This window comes from Glossina fuscipes, unplaced genomic scaffold (assembly GCF_014805625.2).
Source record: "Glossina fuscipes isolate IAEA_lab_2018 unplaced genomic scaffold, Yale_Gfus_2 112, whole genome shotgun sequence".
NCBI lineage: Eukaryota > Metazoa > Arthropoda > Insecta > Diptera > Glossinidae > Glossina > Glossina fuscipes.
In genome coordinates this window covers 2,807,697-2,828,683 of record NW_023998455.1, presented here as the reverse complement: position 1 = coordinate 2,828,683, position 20,987 = coordinate 2,807,697, and the positions used below count along the sequence as shown (strand labels likewise).

Below are 20,987 nucleotides of genomic sequence, written 5' to 3'. Positions count from 1 at the left end.
CAATAGCTGAGTTGAAAAGAGGAGCTCTTTGTAAACTATAATAATTATATCGCAAATTTTACCGGACTAATCACTAGACACTGTAATCTCTCGTAACTTTTCAAAAAAATTTTTATTTATATTCTTCTTCTTATTTATGAATGGTCATTCGCCTTGCTAAAATACACTTGATACTTCTGCCTAAAATTTCTGCTCATAAGCATAGGCCCCAAAGAAATCGATTCCTTCACTCATCTTGCTCAAGAATATATGCGCAACACTCCTATTGATAGTTCCCATAGACATTTACATCTATGACTAATATTTGCAAAATAATCTAAACTACCCTACTATTATGTTTACCAAAATTAAACTTGACTACATTTTCCATGTTTTCTTAGCCAACCCTCTCTCTCTCGTCGCTTTTCTGTATTTTTATTACAAATTTTGAATTAAACGTAAATTTAACGAAATGTATGACTGACTAAAAAGTCTATTTTTTCGATTTAAGTTTCTTAATTTTTCCCTCTTTAACGCCGCTCTGTAAATCTGCTGCTTTTCCCTTTTTAGTGAGCTTTCGAGAAGTATTCTTTACGTTTTTCTTACGTCGCCCCAAACTGGCCAAATCTATGACTTCATCCTCGTCGTCGTTACCATAACGTTCCGTTAACTTTTCCATTAAAGAATTGAAATTATTTTCCCGTGCTTGCCGGCGAGCCAGTATTGTTTGTTCCAAACTGCCAACACCACTATGACCGTCATTCAATTTTGTATCCATTTCAGTTTCTTTCTCTTTAGCCCTTAGTTTTGCTTCGAGCTTTTCCGCTTCTCTTGACTCTTTAGCATATTTCTGGTGACGCTTTTTACGTTTCCGAGCCGGTTCTTCAGTAAATATTTTATATTCTGGGACCTCTTCATCCGCAATCATTTCGCGTACGATCTTCTGCAAGCGATCTTCATCATCCACTTTTAAAAATGGAACTTCATTTATAATTTTATCAATGCTGCCCTTACTGGATAAATACGCTTTACGTATGTCGGACCTTTCTAAGTCCGAATTTATATAGGTCTTCTCATAATTTTCTATTGCCTCTTTAGTAATTGGTTGAAAAATTTTCCGCCATAATTCTAGCCAATTATTCAATTTAGTTTCCAAGATGTCATCGTCATCATCGATAATTCCTTGTTCATCATACAATTCTCTCTTGTCTTTGTCCATTAAGACTTGATAGACTTTAGAGAGTACTTTAAATTTTTCTGTGGCGCTTACTTTTTCTTCTTCTGGTACACGATCTGGATGAACGAGCAAAGATATTTTATAATAAGCCTTTTTTAATTCTTTTTCTGTGGCGGTATTTGATACACCAAAGACTTTGTAAGCATCCCGCGTTTCGAAATACTCTTCGCACAAATCTAATGTAGACATAGTTTCGCCTTTTTATTTCAATACAATAATGAAAAAAAATAATTTTACAAATTTTATGAGATGCTTCAGTTCTTTAATTTTTTCACAAAATTTGTATAAATGCAATACGAAAAAACACCTCAAACAGTACTGCCAAGACAGCAAAACAAAAGCAGTATTTTTTGAAACAGGAATGCCATAACACGTATTTCAATGCTACAAACCAATAGAGCAAAACTTGGTAAAAAGTGCAAATTGCATTAAAATATTCTTTTATAAATATTTAAATTTTTTCCATTAATTTTCAAGTTTGTTTTTTGTTAATTTAGCGACTATTACTAAAACAATAATTAACGGCAAGTATTATAGACATAAAGACACAAACAACATCGACTCTTCATTTGGCTTGCTACGAAATGTATTGTTCTAAGCAACCATGAATGTAAAATTTAGAAAATCGCGAACTTCGTTAAAATGTGTACTTTCGCGGTTTTGTAAGGATAGGGGTCTAGGGGCGATACAATTCAAATAATAAAATAAATTTCTTGTCTGGGTTTTCGACAGCGATAAACATTTTGAACTATTAAAAGTGTGCAAGTAGTTTTATTTATTTGCGATTCGTTTTTTCTTGTTTAACGAAGCTACCAGGCATTTTTTTTGCTTTTTAATTAAGAAAATTGTAAATAATCAAATCTGATGATATTTTATTTATTTGAAGTTTATAGTACATTTGAAATACAAAAATTTATTTCTCTGAAAAAAAAAAACGAGTTTATTAAATCTAGAAAAAGGCCCTTTTCTTTTTTTTTAAACAGGAATACAAGTCCGTTAGTTCTTCACATTTCCTTTTGTAACAATATTTGTTAACGTTTTTAACTGCTCAAAAGTATGCAGTCAATTATATATAGGTAAGTAAATCATCACTTTATACCTTTAGAAATAACGAAAAGATATGGAAAACAATAATAGGCACAGAAGGAGAGAGCAATAAAAGGGAAGAAATTAGAAAAACATAATCGAAATACTAAGAATTATCTGAACTAACAGAGGAAGGATTGGTTTCATCTTCTATGGTCATGGCCTCGGCTTCTTCTTTGTCTTCATTGTCTGACACATTTTCGGAGGAAATATTATTGCCTTTAATATTAGCAGCATATAATTGATTTAGTTGTTCATAGTATTGGGTGGTTTGGGCTACAGCCTGAGGGGGCACATTAAATAGAGGATGCGTGGGCAGCAATTCGTTAATAGGATCACCCAACACAGATGGATGTAAAGCAGATTCGGCATGCTGGGCTATGGCCACACCAGTTAAAGTATAGCAAGTGTGATAAAGGTCTTGAGGTCTGCAAAGAGAGGTTATGAATTAAACATCGAAAATTGATGAACAAACAATCATACTTTCCGGGCTTGTCTATCAAGCCGCCGTTAGGTTTTTGGCAACACAATAAAATGTATTCTTGTAGAGCGCCGACATCGAATAAAGTTTTGACTAATTTATGATTATTCTCGTTGGAAATAATGGCTTGTGTTATGGGTATCGTCGCCCCTACCCAAAAAGAGTAGCAACCATCTACTAATTTATTTGTTCGTCCTTGAAAGCCACCTTCATACGACATTTGCCGTTGTAATGTCCATTTCTTTCAGTGTAATAAAAAAAATATTTGTTAATGTTTGTTGTTGTGATGGTACCATTTTCTTACCAGTAGCTGCTGTTGATCGCATTTGTAACCTTCGTTGAGCAATGCTAAAGCAGCTATGCCGCAAAATGTGTAACCTCCGTGAGCCTCCAAGTCGGGTGTGCCACTAAAACCCCCCTCATACGTCTGACAGGTAGCTATCCAGTCTCCAGTCTTATCAAATAATTTCTTTAACGCCTGCTCAGGCATATTTGTTAGCTTAGCTACAGACACCGCACAGTAGGCTCCCCTAATATCAATTTCGCCATCTACATGCATGCGAAAAGCGCCGTCCGGTTCTCGTACTTTAAAAAGAAATCTCTCCAAAGAATCGCGATTAATTGCTCTGTACGCACTTGGTGTGCCAATCATTGCTAAACTGTTCACCGCCGCGTACGTAGGAGCCAAGTGCGGATATTGATCGGGACCACCGGCGAAGCCTCCTTCCGGATGGCGACATCTAATTAAATAGCGTTCGAAATGCTAAAAAGTGCTTAAATTAAGAAAAACTTTACTCTTTTTTTACTTAGTCAAAAATTGCACTACGGCGTCTAAAGTTTGAGGCGCGAAGGTAAAATTCAATACATGGCCCGCTTGTAAAATCCAATAAATGCACCATGGTCGACTGCTATCTAAGCATTCATAGTTGCCAGGTAAACGATGTAGCATTGATTCCAAAAATCTTTGATGCTCCTCGCGATGAAATTTAGCTATTTTCGGGTCCAAAAATTTCAGCTGCTGATAACGATCAAAACATTTTTCTATGGAATTTTCCGTCTTTTGCTAAAATGTTTAAATTTCACATAAAAAACTTAATTTTTGTATCAATTTTTTTTTTGCATATTATAACCTGTTCTCTGGATGTTACAGTGGAGACCCTTTCATCGTCATATTTAAAATTTTTCAATAATGTGTAATCGCGAAATTCTATACCGATATTAATATCCATTTTGTTTTTGTTACTATGTTCGTTTATATTAAACTGTGATTGTTTAATTGTTGTTTTTTTTTTTTTTTTATTTAAAGAAAAAAAAAAAACTTTCTTTTTTTAATAAAATTAAGAAAATTAAAGAAATCTGCACTAACTTAAAAATTCAACAACAATAACACACCGTTTTGGATGAATAAAACAACTGTTTCTTCTTTTAATTATTTACATATCAAATTTTTGTTGTTATTTTCAAGAAGCCGTCATACATCTCGCTCTCTTAAAATCTCTTCTTTTAAATATTACTATTAAAAACTCTTTTGTGGGTACAGAGTTGCTATTTTACATGAATTGCTTTAGTGAAACCTGACTTTCATCGACTTGATTATACTGAAAATCATGGCGCACTTGATGGTACGTTTAACTGATTTACGTAGTTACCTATTTTTATATATGTATTTGTAAAAATAGATTCTTATTATTAATTAAATGAACATGTATTAGCTTACTATTAAAAATACGTTTTTATAACCTAAATCAGTCCCAGAGGGACTTGAGATAGATATGCCTTGTATTACACAGATCGAGTCAGAAATATGTTGTGAACTGGTTTAAGCTTGTCTATCCGTCTGACGTATGTCTGTCGAAGTATCCTTGTACTAACCCTATAGGGCGCAATTTTGGGACATTCCCGTGGTTTTCTCGAACGGACCAATTTTTCGACCACTCCCCTTATAACGCCTTATTTTGAAAAGCCGCTATAAGAATGTCTGCATTAAGCCAACTTTCATTATACTATTCAGTTTTCGAGATATCTTCATGAAATTGGGTACATTGATGTAGTTTAACTGAAGGACGAACGCTATAAAAGTTTCAGATCGGACCACTTTTTCGACCACTATAAAACCTTATTTTGAAAAATTGCTATTTGAATAGCCATAGGATATAGATATGCTTTTCTTAATTTGTTTCTTACTACTTTCTGAGAAAAGCCCTTCCTGAGGTTGAAAGTTCATTTTGCATTACACATTTCTTCTCGCAAGAATATTCTCCGTATGTCTTTATTTTTTTGAAATTCGTTATTAAGCCCGACTAGAAGGAGCCTGTCCAGGAAATAGCTTGAGAAAAAAATATTTTTCGAAAATTCCTTTCGTAAGCGTTACATTTTAGAAAGTTTCCAAAAATTTCGTTTAATTATTAATGCCTGATACTACCTGATTTTAATCTGCTTCTCTTCGTTCTTCTTTCGTGCAGCTCTTTTCTCGTTTATATTTTATATGCGACACTGTATAATGAAGAAAGTGTTTATGGACTAATTGAAATTAACAAAATCGTGACTCGAACACCGAAAGAGCAAGATATCGGTTTAATATTTGGTAAGTGAGATAAATACTTTTGCTTCTCAAAATTGTAACATGTTAACATGTAACATGGACGATTTGAGTTGATTTATCCATTTCGATACGTTTTTCTATCTTTCTGTCTACTTATTGTCATCATTTTGGAAAATACTAGAAAATAATTCAGTCTGAAATTCAAGTTTACAATTTGGGATAGATATACTCCTGTTCTTCCTTCATCGAAATGTTCTAAAACTATTATTTTCTTATATATTTTGTTTTTAGATGTATCTTTAAGTAATACGGACTCTGATAAAAAAGAGATGTTAGAGTACAGCATACGTTCAGACGGTACCTGCACCATTAACGTATCCGATGCTCAGATGGTAGATAATGTAAGTTTGTTTATGGAAAGTATATTTTCCAAAATTTTACATGAATATATTCCGTTTTCAATTTAGATGGGACGTGTTATGGGTGGTGATTTCGGTTTTATAGAAGCCGGCGTATCTGATACCGTTTCATTAATATGGCCTACCGTTGTAAGTAGTTATTTTGAAAGAACAATTTTTAAAAACTACTAGCATCCCGAACTATCCTTCTTCGTCTGAAAAGTCTGGGCTGTGATTCAGTTTGGTCTATGCAAATATTGTAAATTTCTTTCCGAATAACAGAAATGCAACCAGGTTTTAACCATTTTCTAATTCACTTCTAATGTAAGTGTGAGTTCCTTTTGCATTTAGGACGAATCTTTCTTTGATCATACTTCCAGATCCAGGTCTTCGTACACTTTCAGCTTTCCTGTACTTAAAATTTTGAAATCAATGAAATGCTTGCGTTTGTCGTTATAAAAGAGTAAATAGGATAGAATTTGTCTTCCCCCTTTTACCTCACTAAAAGATATTATTAAGAAAAATTAGCCCACCTGGTCGTCAAGTCTACCAAAATTTATTTAGGGTTAACGTAATTAGCAAATTTTTGTTAAGAAAAACGGAGTTACGTTCCACTTACGCTTTACTGCGGGCATATGCTCTGAGCAATTCGCCCCACTTTCAATACCAATCTATGGATAGAAACTTCCAATGTTTCTACCAAACGGGAAGTCGATACATTAAAGTTTGTGATTAGGTTGCGTCCACAACACATACCAGAAAACCACACATACGAACATCCATGGCTTAATCGAATTCAGAATTTCGCGCTGATCGGGAATGTATATACTACGTAGGATCTCTAAAACTTACTATTGCGTGTTGCAATTCCATCTTTCGGTGGTAGATACAAAAAATTTGTATTATCCGTTGTTTAAAAAATCTGATATTTTTAAAAATAATATCCTGTAATCTTCTAGTCGCTGTACAATCGTGTGGGCATATGTCCTGTAGTCATTATATCAACTAATGCTAAAAATGATGAATTTCATTTAAAACAGTTGATTAAATTTGATACCCGATTTGATATCATAGATCCAGAAGGTCATACCTTTAAAAAACGTAAGTTATTCACTTTTTTATCATTTTCAAAATTATAACACATTTAATTATTTTGATCTCATTGATTAAAGATAAAAATTATAAGGACTGTAAGAATTGGGATAAAGACTATCTTAAAAATTGCACACCAGTCAATTGTGAGGAGCGTTATTTCGGTTTGCGTAGCTTCTATAATGAGACCTCTGAAAAATGCGTAGAGGTTGCTCGTTGTGCGGACGCTTATGAGGTTGTATTGACTTACCCATCTCTTTCCATTCTAATAGTCATTCATTCATCTATCAGTTTTATGACCATTTTACCAATGAATGCATCGATACACGTTTCGTCATTAGCGAAAGCGATCTAAAAAATATACGTGAAGGGAAATACGATAATAATGTCTTAAATTTGAAACCCCATAGTAGAGGGTATAAAGTAAGTAAAGGTATAATAATAATGATTAAAAGTATACATGTAGATATAAGTGTGTTTTTCTATATTCAAGTCATTACATAAAAATTAGATTAGATATTATTTGTGTCTTTATTCCCTACACCACTTATGGTGTAAGGTATATTAAATTATTACCGACGTATGTAGCACCCAGATGGACTTAAGATAAACCCATCTTTTATTATACCGATCAATTCCGAAACATTTTTTAAATCAGTCTAAGCATGTCTGTCCGCCTGTCCGTCTGATGTCTGTCCATCTATTTTAGTGTTCAAGCTGCAGGCCGCAATTTTTGAGATATATTGATGAAATTTTGCACAAAGACGTACGCACGGTCTCCTGCTCTTGTGGGAATTTTCTGTCTAAGGTAGCGCGGACTTCCTGTCGTTCTGTGCAACTTTCTACGATATCGCAATTTAATAGATATCGAAGATCTGAATTATTGATTTTGACACCTAACACCCATTGCAGAGTAGAATTCCACGGTTGGATATGGGAAATATCCACATGTATTATTTCGTACCAGAAATTTATTAAAATTTATCATTTATAGCGAAATTAATCGAAGTCAATTTTTGACTATTGAATTGATTGAATTCATATGGGTCTGTCGTCGGTTATTACAAATCAATTGATATATAAAAGCGTAAATACTTTCAAATGATTGACGCTAAAACCTTAGTTTGTTATTCATTGATATCGTCAGTGTCCTTATTGGCCGCGTGGCTTAGTTGGTTAAAGCGCCTGTCTAGTAAACAGGAGATCGTGAGTTCGAATCTCGCCGGGGCCTGTTCCTTCTGTGGACGCTTGAGAAGAATATTTTCTTTTTTTTTAAATTACTTTAAAATTCGAATTACTTATCCTACGCGAATTAAGACTTCATATATTTTCAGGAGACGTCTAAAACGATTTTCGACGAACCTTCAGACATGAAAAATACGTTTTCCAATTTTTTCGGTCACGATTTCTATAAACGTGCTGCCTTACGTCCTCAGAAAATTATGAATAAAGAAGAAGAGTGGATATATCCAAAAGTAGAGGCCCATGAACGCGATCGTCCACCTTGGATGAAGGGACTAGGTGATGGTCTTTTAATAGTAAGTGCTTTTATACTATACATTTCATGCGGCGCATATTGATTATTGAATGTGAACGCAAAGGTCGGTGTTATTATATTCTTGCAGGTTTTTGCAACTGTTACGATTTATGTTTTAATATGTTTCGCCATATTTTTGGTAGTTACTTGGCTTTCGCGACGGCCTTGTCGTGAGGCTGACGGTCACATACGTTCAGTTATACCGACGCCAGTTTCATCAGATACTAATCTCTACACACCATCGAGTATACTGTCGCAACGTTGAAGTTATATACATTTTTGCTTTTATTTTTATTTATTTACTAATTTATTTAATATTTTATTTTTAATTAAAAGCACATTATACACATGCACTCATCGTTTCCCTTTGTTTGTATATAGCAATGGTTAAAACTGAGCGAAGAAATCCATAAGACAATGAATTTGAAGTATTTCCTATTATTATCATAGTTAATAATACCGTTACGAAATTTGCTTTTCTTGATACTGTTCGTATCACTAGATCGTGGTTTTATTTACGATCAATTTCTTCAAGGGTAGGATTATTTATAGTTTACTTAGCTTAAACTTTCTTTTCGACTGAAATGTTTTCTTTCGAGTGACTCTGCCTTTCGCAAATATTCCGCTTATATACATTTTTACAGGCCATAGTTGAGCTAGCTAGTCCGCGAGATGTGGGAGAGGTCCTGAATTTTGCTCATGAACACTCCTAGGACGGTTACAACCAAGAATTTGTGCTTGCTTGCTTGCTCCTTAAGCGAATACGGGATGCACGAAACTTTAATCACCCGAAAGGAGAACTTCATCCCTAGCTCCATGTTCTTTACTCACCCGTCCTAGTGATCACCCTATGGCTCAACTGTGAGTTTATAAGGGACCCGCAGTGTCTTCTGCGTAGCATTTGATGAGTTTTGGGCAAGATTGATAAACGTACTACAGTACTTTACTACAAAGCTTAAATTGCCCTTAAATAATTTTTCCAACAATTGAGAAGAAGCAAATTCATGGTTTATTGTGAGCTGATCGGCTATTTTTGACAGATATCATGAAAAAATGTTTGCGGATATCTTACACATGAGAAATGCAACAATAACGTATACACATAAACATAGTCCGCAGAGCTTAAAATGTTATCATCATCACAATACACTTCAAATTCAGGATAAAATTGTGTAGAGAAGTTGAAATTAGAGAATTTTTTCTGGAGAAAACATTTTCATAAGCGATAAGCTCTATGTTGTGTATACATTTAGTTTTTCATCATCAAACTTTGACCGTAAGTGACTTCGTTTTATTAAATTTAAAATTGAGAAAGATTTTAATACAGTAAATAATGCTCTTCTTTTCCTTTAAGTTACGCTTTTCTTGTTTAACTTATTAAACTTTTATTATAAAATAAAATAAAATTCATAATTTTATAATTTTTTGAGTTTTTTCTTATTTCAGTTTTATGTAAATGTTTCACAAAATTCTTCTTCTAATTTTTATCGTTTTTAATTCCTTTGTGTACTTGCGAAATGGCTTTGTTGAAATTAATTGAACTGCATTGAGTTGAATTTTCGCTATAACGGCTAAAATTCGTTATTTGGTCTTTTCCTTTGCAAGGTTACAAAAACATACCCTTTTGTTTAGAATTGAGAAAACACAGAGTTGCTTTCAATAAATGCAAATATCCGCGGCCATGTTAAAAAAAATCCCTCGAGCATGATAAAAATATCCCGCGACCATCTTAAAACTTATCAATTATGCGGACTTTAAATAGGGCACTTATTACAACAATAATTCGTTTGCATTCACCAGTCGATCTGATTGTTCATTAATTAAAAACCATATATTTATGGCTACCACATGTTTCTACAAACGTTTATAATACCAATTAATATATGTTGCATGTTCACCACATTTTTTTTCAGTCAAGATAAAAAAATTATAAAGAGCTAACGAGACTCTGTAAAAGGTAGACAGAGAAAGAGACACATCGGTTACTGTTGTATGGGGTAATATCGAATCTCGATTAAAAATAGAAATATACCATCTTCTTGGATAATGCGTTTTAAATTTTCTATGCAAAGTGTTTTTAAGGCTTGTTTTTTCGGTGGTCCCATTTTATGAGGAAATAATACGAAGTATCAACCACGACACAGTGAATTAAACGGACTTATTAAAATGGTATTTGAATGAAACATTGACATCAATATAGCTTGAACATCAGAGTATTAAAAAAAATAAAATAAATATATTTAGTTACCTTTCACAAATTTAAAATTTTTTGTTTTTGATCAGCTGTTTGTAAGTAAATTTTATTTGCAATTTTCAGCCGTTCTCTCTCTAAACAACCGGTTGTTTGCAAAAAACAATATTTTCGCATTTTCGCATCTTTTGTGCAAAAAAAACTTTGAAAACTTGAAAATGAAACCTGGATAACGCCATACACAATCAATGCCCAGATGCGTGAAACTGAATTCAAAGCCTAACAAATCAAACTTTGGTTCGTTTATAAAAAAAAAAAGAGTATACATACCCAATCTTAAAGGACTTAAAAAGTAAGATAAGTTAATTGATCTTGCTAAACAGTTTGGGGACGATTATTCTAAATCAAGGCTGCCGTGCCTATTTCCTTTTCTATGGACGTTTTCTCACCAATACACATAAAATCTTTGCGAACATAATTTAAATTACGAGCACTACTTATTTGTGTATATGTCATTGGAAATTTAAATTTGTATATTTATATTTGGAGTTGAAATGTAAACAAAAAACAGCCGATTGAAAAAAATTTCGCTCACTTTTCAACACTGTCTCGTAGTTCAGTGAAGAAAAAATATAAAAACAGTAATAACTGAATAATAAAATATTCCTTCCTATTTGGGAGAATTCAATAATATAACTAAAAAGTATCTTTTAAATTAATAAATCACATTAAATAGAAATAAAAGTAAGAAGTAATATTGTTAAAAAGAAAATATCAAGAAAAAAAAAGATATAGCAATATAAAGCCGGTGAAAAAATCAATCACTTCATATATAGATATGTGTAATCAATTGTATTGTTTATTAGTTTGCAATAACGTTACTAAGTTTCCAAGGACGTCTTATTGAAATTTTTCTAAAATTGCCGAAATATTATTTAAATATGTGTAAAGTATAGAAAACGAAGTAATTCTTTCTCTTTTACCTCGTATTAAAAAGGAATTTGGAATGTGAACTAATGTTTACATATCTTCATATTTACAAATCTTGATCCGTCATGCTTATTGGTTTTTATTTGCATAATAAAATTGATAATTAAATTTTTATTTAAAAAAAAAAAAAAAAAACCATTTAACGCCTATACAAATAGAATAGATATATGCGCGCTTAATGGGTGAGCACTTCCAAACGTGTTGAAATTGACCTTTATCATTTAATTTAGCTTTAAAGGTAGATTATAAAATGGAAAAGCTTTTTTAATTAATACCATTTCATTTACAGAAGATCGACTATATATCTATTACCTACTTAGGCATTTAAAGCGTTTTATTAAGAATGGCTAAAGCGCAGAACGATTACATGGACAATTTTGAGAATATCATTGGTGCGGGTAATGAGGTCGATATGATGAAAGACTATAAACCTCTAGTCGCCTATAAAATGGAAAATTATTTAAATCCTAAGCAATTGAAAACACATGTACTAAAAAGCGAAAAAATTACTAAACTGATTAACCACTACGCACAGAAACAGAATTGCCCGCCTTCTAAAATAGAACAACAGGTGAAAGCCATTATTGATGAGATTGGTTTGGATCGTAATATGGCCATAATACGTTGGTGCGGAATAGCCATTACTTGCATTGGAAAGCGCATATGTTCCGGTATTTATGTTAATAAAAATAGCGTGAACGAGCTGAAAAAAAGTCTGGGTAGCAGTCCGGTACTATATTTACCAACTCATCGCAGTTATATGGATTTTATATTAATGTCGTATATATGCTTTTATTATGATATCGAAATACCGGGTATAGCCGGTGGAATGGGTAAGTTTGTATAAATGCATTAAAAGCCGTAAGTTTTTTTAAAATATATCTCGATATTTTTTTGTTAAAGATTTTTATTCTATGTTTGCAATGGGTACGATGCTACGAAAAACTGGAGCATTTTTCATGCGTCGTTCTTTTTCTGATGATGAACTTTATTGGGATGTATTTCGTGAATACGTGTACGCCTTGGTCTCTGTCTATCACATTGGCGTGGAGTTTTTCATAGAAGGCACACGAAGTCGTAACTTTAAATCTCTGGTACCAAAAATAGGTTTACTATCAATGGCTCTATTACCTTACTTTACGGGCGAGGTATCAGACATAACCATTGTGCCAGTAAGTGTGTCTTATGAAAAGATTTTAGAAGAACAACTATTTGTTTATGAGTTACTGGGAGTACCAAAACCTAAAGAAAGTACTAAAGGTTTTTTCAAAGCTTTGAAAATCATTGACGAGCGTTTTGGAAAAATGTATTTGGACTTTGGTAAACCTATATCGGTGAGAGATTTTTTTGGTCATAAAGATGCACAAAGAACTGAACGGGCAACCTTGGCAGCTCATTTGCAGCAACTGAATAAAAATGAAATTGAATTGATAAAAAAATTGGCAAACGAGGTTCGTTAATCAATTATCTATCTAAATTTTTTTTTTCCTTTAATTTATGAAATAATTTCAGATTATCTATCAGCAGCAAAGGCGTATAGTTATAAACACTTTTAATCTGTTAAGTCTCTATTATAGCAGTCAATTATTCAATCAAAGTCCAGTGAATATAGATGAACTATCCCGTGGTATTACCTTATTGAAGGGTTTATTTCAAGAATTGGGTGCTCATATCTCCACCAATTTAAACGCTATTAAACCTGAAATTATTAAGACCGTTGAAATCCATTCGAATATAGTACATTTTTATCAAGCAAATTTGCGGTTTACTAAAGTGGCCGCCGAACAATTAGCTCAGGAAATCGATATGGCAAAGCTTAAAGGTTACGCTTTGCGACCACAAACTATGGCGATCGCTTTACCAAACTTATCCTTACAATTATATATAAATCCTTGCTTATTTTGGTTGGCCAGACCGGCTTATCTAATAATGGCTGCTTTACAAATACAAGAAGAACAAAAACAACTTCAAAATTTACAGAAAATTTCAAACCATTCAGATTTGCTGGCAAATCTTTCATATAAAACAGCTGAGTTAGATCAAATATTCAAATATGAATTCATTATTGAATCTAATCGTGAAGACGAGGTAAATAAGACAAACACGTTACACTTATTAATCTTAAATTTTTATATGATTATGCATTTTATATAGGAATTCCATAGGAATTTACATTTATTGAAAAGTTATGACATTTTAAAGATAACAACGGAAAATGGTTTGGTAACAGTTAACATGAACGACTGCTGTCGCGTACTTTTATCAGCATTGGCGCCTTTTTTATGTGTTTATTACCAATTAGTGGTTACGATTAATAAAGAGGTAATTATAATCACAATTACATTAAGGCGAATCTCGTACACTATTCGTCTTGTATATCTTCGTCAATTGAGTTTGCGTTGACAACTTAAGGATCATCATGTCTCAGCGTTAAGTTTCGGAAGAATCCCATTAAATTAGTTCAAGTGAACATAGGCCGTTGTGCAATGAAATCCTTTTAACGGGGGAGGAATTAAAGCTAAACGAAAGAAAGGAAGGCATGAAATTGCATCAACAGCCCGAATTCCATGTTTATACATTTCATTTAAGGAACGGCAGAGGATTTAAGCAGAGCTTTTAAGACACAGTAATGGACTTGTAAAGCGAATACAAAGTAGTTTTCTATCCAGTGGTTTGATATGCCAAAAAGTCACTTTTAGAGAGATTGCTTTAAATCGAGTCTTCTCTTTGCGCATAAAGAGGAAGAACTAAATTAATCACCTTTCGTCGAGAGGGAACTTTAAAAAAAATTTATCATTTATCATGAAAAGGAGAGTGGGTTCGTTGATCACATAGGTGGTGTTTACCTCTGTCACATATATTGGTTTCTTATGTTTTTTTCTTCATATTTTCGAAGTACCTATAGGCGGTCAATGCACCCGCTTTTTCTCTTGGAGAACATTATCTTTAGGAATGTTAACATAAACATAAATTAAAAGTTATATTTTTTAATGCGCTTTTTTAAATATCACAAGCTAAATGATAAATTTGGTTTATCTACTATTTAAGCATAGCTTAATAACGACTATAAGTATTCAACTAAAAACAAATTAAACTAATTCCTTTCTTCTGTTACTTTTCTAGTTTCCAACTGATCAACACACTTTCACGAATAAGGATATTCTGACGAGCATACAAGAGCGTATCGAGCAACTTTTGCTGGAAAATTCGCAGAGATGTGTGCATCCCTATTGTTTAGCTTTGGATAATTTAAATATAGCTATACACGCTCTTATTCAAGAATCGTATCTTTTGAAAAATCGTGAAAATGGCGATTTAAGACGTTCACCCCACAAATCTCTGTTCGATTTAGAGCAACAATTGGTATTGTATTGCGATTTAATGCCTTTCAAACAATATTACATGTCAGGTGACCAGATCGTTATAGATTCGAAATTATAACTATTATTGAAAGGTAATAAATCAAAAATGCAACGTTTCAAGTCACTGCTTAAATATACGCGTATTATGATAACATTTGCAGTAATTGTTGTGGTTACACCGATATACCATCTAGTTCTTAACTTTTTAACAAAATAAATTTTAGCTTTAGTATACATTTTTTTTGGTACTGGACATTGTATTCGTTTATATTTCTTGTCAATTGTAATTTATAGAAATTAATTTTAACTGTTATACCGTATACGTATACATATATATAAATATGAAGGATATTTACTGTACCTTTAATGACAAAAGTGCCGTTTGAATTCTTCAAAACTGATCTCTATGATAATAACATCCTTTAGCATAAATTCAGGTTCATTCTTAGATCAGCCGGCGTATTCACTAACTACCGAGACAAGCCATTTCTGAGTCACTAATACGCACAATTAAAATCTTCTAAGCAGATGAGCAAAAATATTTACAAATTGCGTGACCTATGGTTTCATACAGTTTAGTAATTAATTTAGCATCGACATAGGATGATTGCTTTTCCAAAGGCAATCGCTGCAGAAGTTCCTTTTCTGAAATAAAGAAACGTGATATCAGGAGAAAATTAGGAAAAGTTGACAAAAAAGCAATCATAACGTTAACCTTCCCAATCCATAAGCATTTCATGTTGAACTAAGTCATCGAGGACCTCATAGCAGTAAACCGACTTATAGAAAGCCTGAACATAACAATGGCACTCTATAGTTACTTTTCTTTTTCTCTTACGCTTAATAACTCTTCTCAACCGCTGACACTTTTTACAAGAAATTTCTTAATAAATTATCTAACTATGTGCTCTAGTCATCAAGCAATAAGTCAATATTATTAGCGGCATTTATTTCTTTGCAGTCGCATATGTTTTTCCAAACATGGTTTGAGCGAATCATGTTAACCGGGTTTCTTGTGTTCGGGAATGATTATATGGAAATTTATGACTTTTATTGTCGTCATAGCACTTGAGCTTCGTAATTTATGAAATGATATCTCTCTCGCTCTGTCTATTGTGTGACTCACATATGATGACGACACCTCTTGATGACAAACCTCATACAAAAAGTACCCCTAACCCGATTTTGCCTTAAAACGATGTAGAAAAAAACATTTTTGCTTTACAGAATGTCATTCAATCTAAAACTTTTGAATATTTCAATGAGATTTATTTTTATTCGTGAGGAATTTTATAACTAAATAGTAATTAATGCTTTGGCAGCGAATTGTTTACGCCCTTTCAATTCGTTAAGAAAAATATTAAGCTCATGTTAATTTATAATACTGTCTGTCTCCCTTCGTTGTTCGATGTTCCACGCCTTAAATGTGTGTTCATTTTTAATTTCAGTTTGTGAAGAATAATATTAAGAACGCTTTGACTCACATAACGGCCTTCTCTGTTTCTTAAAACTATTACTTACTTACCGGACTTGGATAAATTGGCCTCTTTTGTTATTTATTTATGCTCAATTTTCATAGCCGTTAACGGTCGAAGATCACTACTTCACATATCCCCCAATAGAGGAATCCAAATTTCATTTGGCAGTGTAATATCTTTGTCGAATCTTTGTAACAACTTCCTGTGATCTCGGTGGAAGCACAGGTGTCAAAGCTTTATGCAAGAAGCGAGTGCAACGGCTGTCGGCTGTTAGTTCGTCCTCCTTCTTACCCAGGAGTGACCCTTCTTCCTCACCCCATCTATAACGTAGTTCATGTACGTTAAAGTAAATTCCAGCCCCTGCTCTCGTTGTCTAACGAAAGCTCGTGATCTTTTTGCCAATACGTTTATTACGAACATCTTCAGGCTTATGCTCAATACACTTTTTGCTAATGAGAAGTAATTTTGCTGACGCACTGTTCCTCGTATTCTCCTGAGATAAATTAATATTCGCTTTCGTTTAATTCGTTTTACTAGTTGATCTTCCGTTGCCATCCACGCGGCTTAACAAGCTTTATTACGAATGCTGATTAAGTAAAAGATAATAAACCTTTTTTTGTATAACTTTTTGGCGCGAAATGTTTGCCAGAGCATATTAAAAGTTTTATGCAGGAGATTGGTTTATACAACTTGTGCACATATGCGCCAAGTATTAGTTACCTAAGCCTTTAAATAAAGCTTTAGTCATATAATTCATATAATAATCGAAACCTGGATGTTTATTTTTATTTTATTTATTGATTTCGTTGCTGAACTTTTAAAAGCCGTTAAATAAGAAAACTTTGCTTCTCTTCTTTTATTTTTGGTTTGATCGTTGTGCTGTAATCCTGAATTGTTTTATAGTTACAGATAGGCGACCAGACGGTGTCAATTCCTTGATGATGGGCAGAAACGTTGTAAACACTTTGCTTTATTTAATTACAAATTATCAGCCAAATGCAATTAGCAAAATTGAGGTTATGTTTGTAAACATCTGTTATATTTGGTAGGTTTTGCCATACTAATGAGCAACTCTTGCTTATAATATCTCGAGTGCTGGCATCTCTGTTATTGAAGTTGTATTTTCAGAAATTTTTGCAAAAATATGAAAAGTTGTGTGTTTTTTTTTTTAAGATTATGGCTGAATCAGCGCAAGTAGAATCTACACCTTCGGTGCGTTTAACAAATGATGATTTCAGTAAATTGTTGGCCACACCACGGGCTCCACCTTCTGTGACTGAAAAGAAGCGCAGCTCTCATGGCGGTAGTAGTGAGCGCGGCGATTTGCGTCGTAAAAAGAAAAATTTCTATGCTGCCCTTAAAAAACAAGAGGACAATAAGTTGCAAGAATTATCGGAAAAGTATCGCGACCGAGCCCGGGAACGTCGCGATAGTGCAAATCCAGATTATCAGAATGTTAGTACCCCGGGACATGGCAGTACTAATGCTTATCGGGCTGTAGCACCAGATCTAAAATCCGGTATAGATGCGGCCGAAAGAAGAAAACGTATTATTCAGGAATCAAAGTTTTTGGGTGGTGACATGGAGCACACTCACTTGCAATTCGGAGCGCACTTTCTGCAGAAAGAGAAATGGCTGCAGCCGAGGCCTCTGAGAAATTAGCAGAAGCTGCCGCTGCTGAACGCCTGGAAGCTGAACGTCGTGAAGCAGAAGATACTATGGCTATAAAAGCTTCGATGCCGCGTAACATTTACAATCTAGTGCAAAGCAAGCGTTCAAAGGAAATTCAGCGTATGGAGTTGTTTGCTCCAAGCCGTATGGTGTATGTAATTGATTTGGAAGATGATACTGGCGAAACGGATATACCTACCACATTGATAAGATCGAAATATGAAGTGCCAATTAATCGCGAAGATGCAGCCACTCTTACCACCAACGACATTGTAATTAATAAATTATCACAAATTCTCTCTTATTTAAGAGCTGGGGGCCGCAATAAAAAGAATAAAATACGCGATAAAGATAAACTGTTATTCTATGATAAGGAGGTGGAGCAACTAACTTCAGCAGCGAAATTAATTAATAAAGCGCCAGTGGGTGACAGCATATACGGCGATATCGGTGATTATCAACCTCTAGCGCAAAATGATAGCAAGTCATCAAAAGCGGATAAACACTATTCCGGTAATAGCAATGAAAAGCCGCCAACTTATTTCGGAGATAAGCGTATAGAAGACGCTGAACCTGTTATTACTACGATACCACCTCCGCCTAAAATAACTAAATCGTCGATAGCTTCACGATTTACTAACGAACCCGAAGGCTATGCTGAATGTTATCCTGGGTTAGAGGAAATGAATGATGCCATTGATGATTCCGACGATGAAGTGGATTATACTAAAATGGATTTAGGCAATAAAAAAGGACCTATCGGGCGTTGGGATTTTGATACTCAAGAGGAATATTCTGATTATATGAGCACTAAAGAAGCTTTACCGAAAGCCGCTTTTCAATATGGCGTTAAAATGGAAGATGGTCGCAAAACGCGAAAACATAAGACAGGTAAAAATGAGAAAGCGGAGTTAGATCGCGAGTGGCAAAAGATACAGGCAAGTGTTAATCGCTTCATCAATTTTATATTAAAATATTTTACGAAATCATTTTTGCAGGGCATAATACAAAAACGCAAAATCAAATCATCTAACGATGAGCCCGAATATAAGCAAATAAAATATTAAAATCCATTATCAAAATTAAATTGTGTGCAATGCTTCGTTATCAGCCAATACTAGGCAAGCTATAATAAGCAAAAGAATGAAGAAAGAAAAACAAACGCGAAAATGCTTAATATGGTGTTGGGGCAAAAACTTGGGATTATTTGGATAAGGAGCCTTGGTTACGCTTTTATATATGTGTAATCCATTATTCTTTGTTTCCCTTTCGAAGAATGACATTCATGAAAAACACTGCAACTGATGGTCAGTTAAAGTTAAGTTTACAAAAAAAAAAAAATTTTTTTTTTTTGTTTTAAAGCGTTTTGTTAACTATTTGCTTAATTTATTTATTATATTATTGAGAAATTTATTTAAAATATTCAGACTCTTCAGAACTTAAATTATTAACCCTACATTGCATGTACATAGCATTAATGGCTCTAATAATAATAATAAAATACTTGGACTAATAGAAAAAACCTTTCCCATCTTTTGCATTCTCCTATAGACTTCTTAGCTCGCTTGTAATTATTGCTATACACTCATAAAGAGTTCATCTGTGTAATATGCACTAAAATGTCTTTAATTAAAAATAAAATGTAAATAAATTAATTTACATTGAAATTCAATAATCAATAAACTTACTATTAAAAGACCATCACCTCGACTTTCCATCCAAAATGGACGACCATGTTCATGGGCCTCTACTCTTGGATAAATCCATATCCCTTTTTCCTGTTTCTTTCGTTCTTGTTGGCTTGCAATGGACTAAGCCAATAAAAGTGTGGCTTATATGTCCCGATAGTACAATATGATCATTATTTGCAAGAACTATATATGAATATTTTTAAGATAACAAAAAGACGGCGGCCAGTATAATAAGTCTAATTATAAATTGTTGAGTTGTATGTAGCGATGTTGCAAGATTTGGCTGAGGAAAGAGAACGTTTTAGAGAAAATTTGAATTGAATATAAAAAGTGAAGATGAGGCTATCGGACAATTTGAGAAGACTGACCGACTGGAAGAATTTCTAATACCATTGAGCTTGTGGTATCTGAAGATGAGATGTTAATGAGCAGACCAAAAAAATGGGGAAACGTATTCTTAATATTTAAAGATTTTGCGAAAACCGTCTTAAACGTCTTCTGAAAAACTGCGAAGCATTAATTCATTCAAGTTAAGTAATTCGAATTTAAAAACAATTAAAAAAAAAAAAGAAAAGATACTCTCTTCCTCACAAATGTCTACAGAATGAGGAAGAAGGCCCCGGCGAGATTCGAACTCACGATCTCCTGTTTACTAGACAGGCGCTTTAACCAACTAAGCCACGCGGCCAGCAACGCTGACGACAATATCAGTGAATAACAACCTCGGAGTTTAGTGCCAATCAAATGTGTAAACCAAAAAGTATTGTGGAGAGCTTTCCGTGATGACCAATGTTAACTTAATTAATATTTAATAACTGACTTTGATCTATTTCTGAAACATATTTTAGTTATTCAAAGGGTCGGATGCCGTACAAGATGGAGTAAAGTTGAGTATAACCTACTTATCCTTTTCGGTGAGAACCACTTCATCTATAGCTAAGCGAATATAACGTTGCCGTAAAGTAATCTGATTTGATACGATCGTCACTTATTTCTAAGTATAGCGTATTTCAATATCGGCGACAAATCTTGACATGGTTGTCGGTGACAATTTGCACAAGACTAAACAAGCCGTGGCGATAGAGTTAGTTAGTTCTCTATTCCGGAAGTATTGTATAAGTCGAGGATAAAACTATGCTCCTTATCTTCCCACATTCAATAATGTATGAAAAATGTGAGAGCAGAACAATAGGTTGATAAATTTCTGATACGAAATAACACACGTACCCGACCATAGGATTCAACTCTTAAT

General features: G+C 33.6%; 4 protein-coding genes, 2 non-coding genes and 1 pseudogene across 8 annotated transcripts; 4 read left to right on the top strand and 3 right to left on the bottom strand.

Annotated features, from left to right (window-relative positions):
* Positions 1–44: 44 nt before the first annotated feature.
* On the bottom strand, positions 45–1,519 carry LOC119639543 (J domain-containing protein CG6693). Its single transcript, XM_038036982.1, has one exon. The coding sequence runs from the start codon at positions 1,403–1,405 to the stop codon at positions 473–475; it is 933 nt and encodes a 310-aa protein (XP_037892910.1). The 5' UTR covers positions 1,406–1,519; the 3' UTR covers positions 45–472.
* A 622-nt stretch (positions 1,520–2,141) lies between these two features.
* LOC119639538 (protein farnesyltransferase subunit beta) lies at positions 2,142–4,104 on the bottom strand. Of its 2 annotated transcripts, XM_038036977.1 has the most exons (6): positions 3,914–4,104; positions 3,590–3,846; positions 3,088–3,523; positions 2,786–3,024; positions 2,430–2,730; positions 2,144–2,315 (listed from the first exon to the last, which is right to left on the bottom strand). In XM_038036977.1, exons 1-6 carry the CDS (start codon positions 4,010–4,012, stop codon positions 2,310–2,312), a joined length of 1,338 nt encoding a protein of 445 aa, XP_037892905.1. In that variant the 5' UTR covers positions 4,013–4,104; the 3' UTR covers positions 2,144–2,309. The 2 variants fall into 2 exon arrangements, with proteins under 2 accessions (XP_037892903.1, XP_037892905.1); XM_038036975.1 differs by having other exon boundaries at positions 2,142–2,730.
* A 286-nt stretch (positions 4,105–4,390) lies between these two features.
* Positions 4,391–7,170, top strand: LOC119639252. Its single transcript, XM_038036537.1, has 5 exons — positions 4,391–4,424; positions 5,617–5,726; positions 5,793–5,873; positions 6,683–6,824; positions 6,896–7,170. Exons 1-5 carry the CDS (start codon positions 4,391–4,393, stop codon positions 7,168–7,170), a joined length of 642 nt encoding a protein of 213 aa, XP_037892465.1.
* An 802-nt stretch (positions 7,171–7,972) lies between these two features.
* Trnat-agu lies at positions 7,973–8,046 on the top strand. The gene has a single exon. It is a non-coding gene; the product is annotated as a tRNA-Thr (tRNA).
* Positions 8,047–11,256: 3,210 nt separating this feature from the next.
* LOC119639533 (dihydroxyacetone phosphate acyltransferase) lies at positions 11,257–15,248 on the top strand. 2 transcript variants are annotated; one of them, XM_038036968.1, is made up of 6 exons: positions 11,257–11,287; positions 11,823–12,366; positions 12,437–12,984; positions 13,046–13,621; positions 13,688–13,855; positions 14,657–15,248. In XM_038036968.1, the coding sequence occupies exons 2-6, from the start codon at positions 11,877–11,879 to the stop codon at positions 14,972–14,974; spliced, it is 2,100 nt and encodes a 699-aa protein (XP_037892896.1). In that variant the 5' UTR covers positions 11,257–11,287; positions 11,823–11,876; the 3' UTR covers positions 14,975–15,248. The 2 variants fall into 2 exon arrangements, with proteins under 2 accessions (XP_037892896.1, XP_037892895.1); XM_038036967.1 differs by lacking the exon at positions 11,257–11,287 and adding an exon at positions 11,330–11,715.
* A 1,174-nt stretch (positions 15,249–16,422) lies between these two features.
* Positions 16,423–19,334, top strand: LOC119639537 (annotated as a pseudogene).
* A 1,015-nt stretch (positions 19,335–20,349) lies between these two features.
* Trnat-agu lies at positions 20,350–20,423 on the bottom strand. The gene has a single exon. It is a non-coding gene; the product is annotated as a tRNA-Thr (tRNA).
* Between the last annotated feature and the right edge of the window lie 564 nt (positions 20,424–20,987).